At 33.8% G+C, this 4,801-nt stretch overlaps 1 protein-coding gene across 1 annotated transcript; it reads right to left on the minus strand.

The window, feature by feature from the left end:
• Positions 1-289: 289 nt before the first annotated feature.
• LOC130450041 (piggyBac transposable element-derived protein 1-like) lies at positions 290-3,885 on the minus strand. Its single transcript, XM_056788203.1, has 3 exons — positions 3,774-3,885; positions 2,214-3,728; positions 290-492 (listed from the first exon to the last, which is right to left on the minus strand). Exons 1-3 carry the CDS (start codon positions 3,883-3,885, stop codon positions 290-292), a joined length of 1,830 nt encoding a protein of 609 aa, XP_056644181.1.
• Between the last annotated feature and the right edge of the window lie 916 nt (positions 3,886-4,801).

A 4,801-nucleotide genomic window follows, 5' to 3' on the forward strand; every position in this document is an offset into this window, starting at 1 on the left:
AATTAATTAAGATTGCCGTGATTTTTGATGTTATTAAAGCTCGTAAAATTTTAAACTCAGAATTCTAAATTCAATATTTAATTTTAATTTAAATATTTCAATCAGATAATCGGCTGTGCATCTGTTTTGGCGAAATCTACTTTGTTCTGGTATCAATAAATTATTCTACTCTATTACCCAGAGTACCCAGATAATTTTTTTCATGATTTGCATAGAACGTTAGTTAAAGATATTGGTCGATATGAGTCTGGTTTAGTTCTTGTTCTGTGGGGTTTCAAAAGTGGAGTTATCACGGCATCGCACCAGCAAGGGAAGATATTATCAATCCATATGTAGTTTTAATAAGTAACGTTAATCTAAGAGCCTCATAAAGTTCAGGTGTGTTGTAAGGGTAATTGATGGAATTTGTTTCAGTTTCAGTAAAATCTATTAATTTTTCATTCTTAATTATCTCCTGTATTCTGTATAAATGTCTGGTCGTAGTTTGAATCACTAGAGTTATGTTCATATTATGAGGCTAATGTTTATGCTATTACATTTGATTTTGTGATAAGGGTATCATTTATAGCTGAGAATGAACTTCTTGATGGTTGTTTAATTCCTGACATCTTCCGGATATTTTACCATACTAAAGATGAAGAGGTTGAGTTTATAGTAGACACGAATTTAATCCATGATTCGCGTCTAGTGTCTACTCTTTTTCATAACATATCTTGCTTGAGCTCTTTCTTTTCTAGATCGATAAAATTTTCTGTTGAGTTTTGTCTTTTAAACTTGTTAAAGTAGTGTTTATATGTTCTGATCGTGCTTTGACAATCTTTGTTCCACCAAAATAGTGGTTTACTAATATTTTACTATATCCTGTGTGTTTTTGCTGCTTCTATAATAGTGGATGTGAAGATTTCTAGTAAGATTTTCTACTTTTGTAGTGCTAATCTTAGTCTCAATTGTTTCGCTAAATTTTGCCCAATAAGCATTTCTTAGGTTCCATTTTGGGTTTAGCAAACTATTATTCTCCGAGTAGTTTGATGAATATGACATATTTATGAGAAAATGTTCGCTTCCAAATAAATATGGTATTACATCCCAGTTTAATGTGGGGGTTAAAGTTGGTTCGCACAAAAGTGATGTCTATCGCTATGCTCCTGTATATATGTCGAGCTTTGTTGATCTTCCGTCGTTCAAGATGTTGAGATTTAGAGAGTTTGTCATATTTTCTATCGATTTACCTTCAGCTGTAGTGTGCTTTGATCCCTATAGGGGATATATATATATATATATATATATATATATATATATATATATATATATATATATACAGGGTGTTTCAAATTAAGTGCGCACTATTGCTAACTCTTTTGATATACTAGATACAAAGTCTGTTAAATCAGCAAAGTAGTAGTATTTTTCACGCTGATTAAGATGGTGAAAACAGAAAAACAATTGCTTATACCGTTTTCGAGTAAATCAGAAAAATACAATATTTTTTAATAGAACACCCTGTATATTTTTTGCTGAAACTTTTCCAAATTACTCACAGAATATAAAAGCTCTAATTTAGCATTAGTCTAAATCTAAAAATAACCAACTTATTAACTTATTCCTCTCTAACAAGTTGGCTGTGGATATTTATTTTTTTAACAAGTTGGCTGAGGTAAACCTCAAGAATAATCTAAATATTTTATTACAGTATAAAAAACAAATACAAACTAGATTAACCTTTAAGTACACGCGTGGTTTAGGTTAACATAACGTCACGCGTGGGGTCTAGAAGTATCCCCAATATAAATTTACTTATAAAATCATTTTTTTAAAATATTTTTTAAGAGTCGTTTTAGATTATAAGAAAAGACATTATAATATTTATGAAAATTGTTTATTAATTATAAAACAATCAGTATTTAGACAGTAAGAAACATTTTTATAAAATTAACAATCTTCTACATATAATTTTTAAGGCACATGTTCAATGTACTAAAATTTAACAAAAAAGTCAACTTCTAACTAACTTAATATTTTTTTCTAATAAAATAAGAATCAAAAAGAAGTAATTATACGAAAATTAAACAATTAACATTATAGAAAAAAAAATGACAATACTTGAAACGTACTACCCTAAACTAACGTTAAAAATTATTCTTTGGGTAGGCATGGTAAACAATAAGTAATTCCTACTGAATGAGGCTTGCAAATAGTTTTCTTGCAAGACTTACAGACAATAGTACTTTTTTTATCTTTATATCTGGGACAACTATAACATCTTCGCTTAATTTTTGGGGCACTAGGACCAGGTTCATCTGAGCTAGGCAAAGTCTGCTCTTTGTCGATCAACTTGATCATTATCGCTCTTACATCTTTGGTCAAGTTAGTATTATTTTCCAGTCTTTGGCAAATGTGTGGCTTTATAAGAGACATTGCAATAGACTTTATGTATTTTCGTCGGCTCTTTTCCTTATTTTGATTGGATAGAACCCAGAGAACATAACCATTAGCAATTGAAACATTCATTATAGCACCAAAAATTGCGTCGTTTGTCCATCTCCGTGTTCGACGTGAGCATGAATAATTTGAACATTTCAAATCCAAGGCATCTACTCCTCCTTTAGTGCTGTTATAAAATTCTATGATTTCCGGCTTTTTGGACTGCTCATTAACTGATATTTTATGGTGCATTGATGAAAGTAGAACTACACTCTTGTTCTTTTTTGGTACGTGTGATACCAATGTTTTGTCACGTACAAATCCAAATAAGGAAGATTCCACGGGCCTTGTCTTATTGGGGAGAAACTCACGTGGAATTTTTCGTTTATTTTTTCGTATGGTGCCAACATATGTGAGTCCTTTTTGTAAGAGAAGATCCACTAGTTCAATCGAAGTGAACCAACTATCTCCAGTGATATTTCTATTTGATCCATACACCGGTTCAGTCAACTTCAAAACATCCTGAGTTGGTACGGATTGTGAAGAATTTCTTTGTATTAGAGGCTTTCCTGTGTACAAGTAGTGGGTTTTTGCATCACACATGCATTGAATTTTCAGCCCATATTTTCCAGGCTTGCTTTTGATAAACATCCTGAACGAGCATCTACCACGAAATTTCACCAACATTTCATCTATACATAAATATTCCGAGCAAGTATAGTTGTTACTGCAGTTTTGGATAAATTTATCAAACATTTCGCTTATCAAAGCCAGTTTGTCAGTGGACTTCCTTTGTTCCCGTGTGCTAAGGTCATCAAATGTGATATTGAAATGAATGAACAAAAATCTGTTCAATCCCATTACGCCACGAAATATGTCTCTACCAGTGTAATCAGATGCCCATAATGATCTAACATCTTCGTGATTTGACTTGAAAATTGCAGTAAGTAAAAGTAATCCAAAATAAGCTCGCAACTCACAACTATCTATGTTTTTGGCATAGTAAGGTCGTATCAGTGGTGAAATATATTTAGCTTCTAGCTTTTGATTAGTATACTGCACTATAAGTTGGATTATATCATCAGCAAGCAATAGTTCCCATGTTTCTATTGGTGACATTTCATTCTTAGAAAGAGCAGGCCCTTTCAAACCCGCGCGCTCTTCGATAATGTTGTGCTGTCTAATACGAGATGAATGTGGAGGAGTTTTGCTCCATTTAAACCGGTTTTTACCGTAAAAACTATTACTGGTTGTATCTTCTGCGGACTCAGCGGCGGAAGACTCATCGCTTTCCTCTATTTCAGACGCTGAATTATGTTCGCTATGTATTCATTCACAGTCACTTATATCACCTACTTCTTCCAAAATGTTCTCTTGAGTCGTGTCTCCTATGCCTTCGCTTTCCGAGTCACTAAAATCGTTTATAATTTGCGCAATATGATTTTCGTTTAGTCGGCGATTCATTTTTCATTTATACAACACCAATTCTGAAATCACGGGTGGGGTCTGCAAGTATCCCCACGTGTACAAAAATGGAACTTACCTTAACAGAAGAGTGACGAACGTCCGCTTGCCGAAAGGCCTCACGGCGCACTGAGATTAGCCGGAAACGCGCGATTGTAAGGTGTCAATTTCAAAAAATACTCTTAATAAACAGTGCGTGGGGTCTGCGCAGACCCCGCCCGTGACGTTAAAGGTTAAGTGTGCAAAAATATCGCCGTTTTGTTCAATACATTTTCGAGTATTTGTTAGTAAACATTGCGTAGCTTTAAAAATTGTTCTGCCGTCGATGGATGCTATAATGTGTCTGATACTAAATTAAGTTCGCCCAGATTCGTATATCCTCTTTTATAGACCTCGTTCTTGACATAACCTCAAAAGTAAAAGTGTAGGGAAGTTATGTCAGGAGATCTAGAGCCATTTGTATAGCAATCCACCTATCTTGGAAAGGTCTTTCCAACAACATTCCGACTTCGCGTACCTGATGGGGAGGAGCTCCCATCTTGTTGAAAATGAATTTGGTTACGTGCTTCTAAATTGAGATTATTAAAATATTCTTCCAGTACCTCTTATAGGATATCAACGTATCTTCTGCCTGTCAAAGTACGTTCATAAAAAACTAGTCCAACTATTTTGCTGCCAATTAAACCACACTATAAATTTTCTCGACACCAATAGTGCATGTTCTTACGATTAAACATATTCCTATTTGAAAAATTTGCCTCGTCGGTCCATAAAATGGGTGGGGAATTGTTTTAAGGGATGGTGTAATGATTGTTTATGTTGTTTTCATCTATGTTCTTTGATTTTGATCGTGCTGTTTGCAATCAGGTGACCATTTTTGTATCTCGAATAAAAAATAATCGAGAGTTACATGAAG

Source organism: Diorhabda sublineata, chromosome 11, assembly GCF_026230105.1.
Source record: "Diorhabda sublineata isolate icDioSubl1.1 chromosome 11, icDioSubl1.1, whole genome shotgun sequence".
Lineage (NCBI taxonomy): Eukaryota > Metazoa > Arthropoda > Insecta > Coleoptera > Chrysomelidae > Diorhabda > Diorhabda sublineata.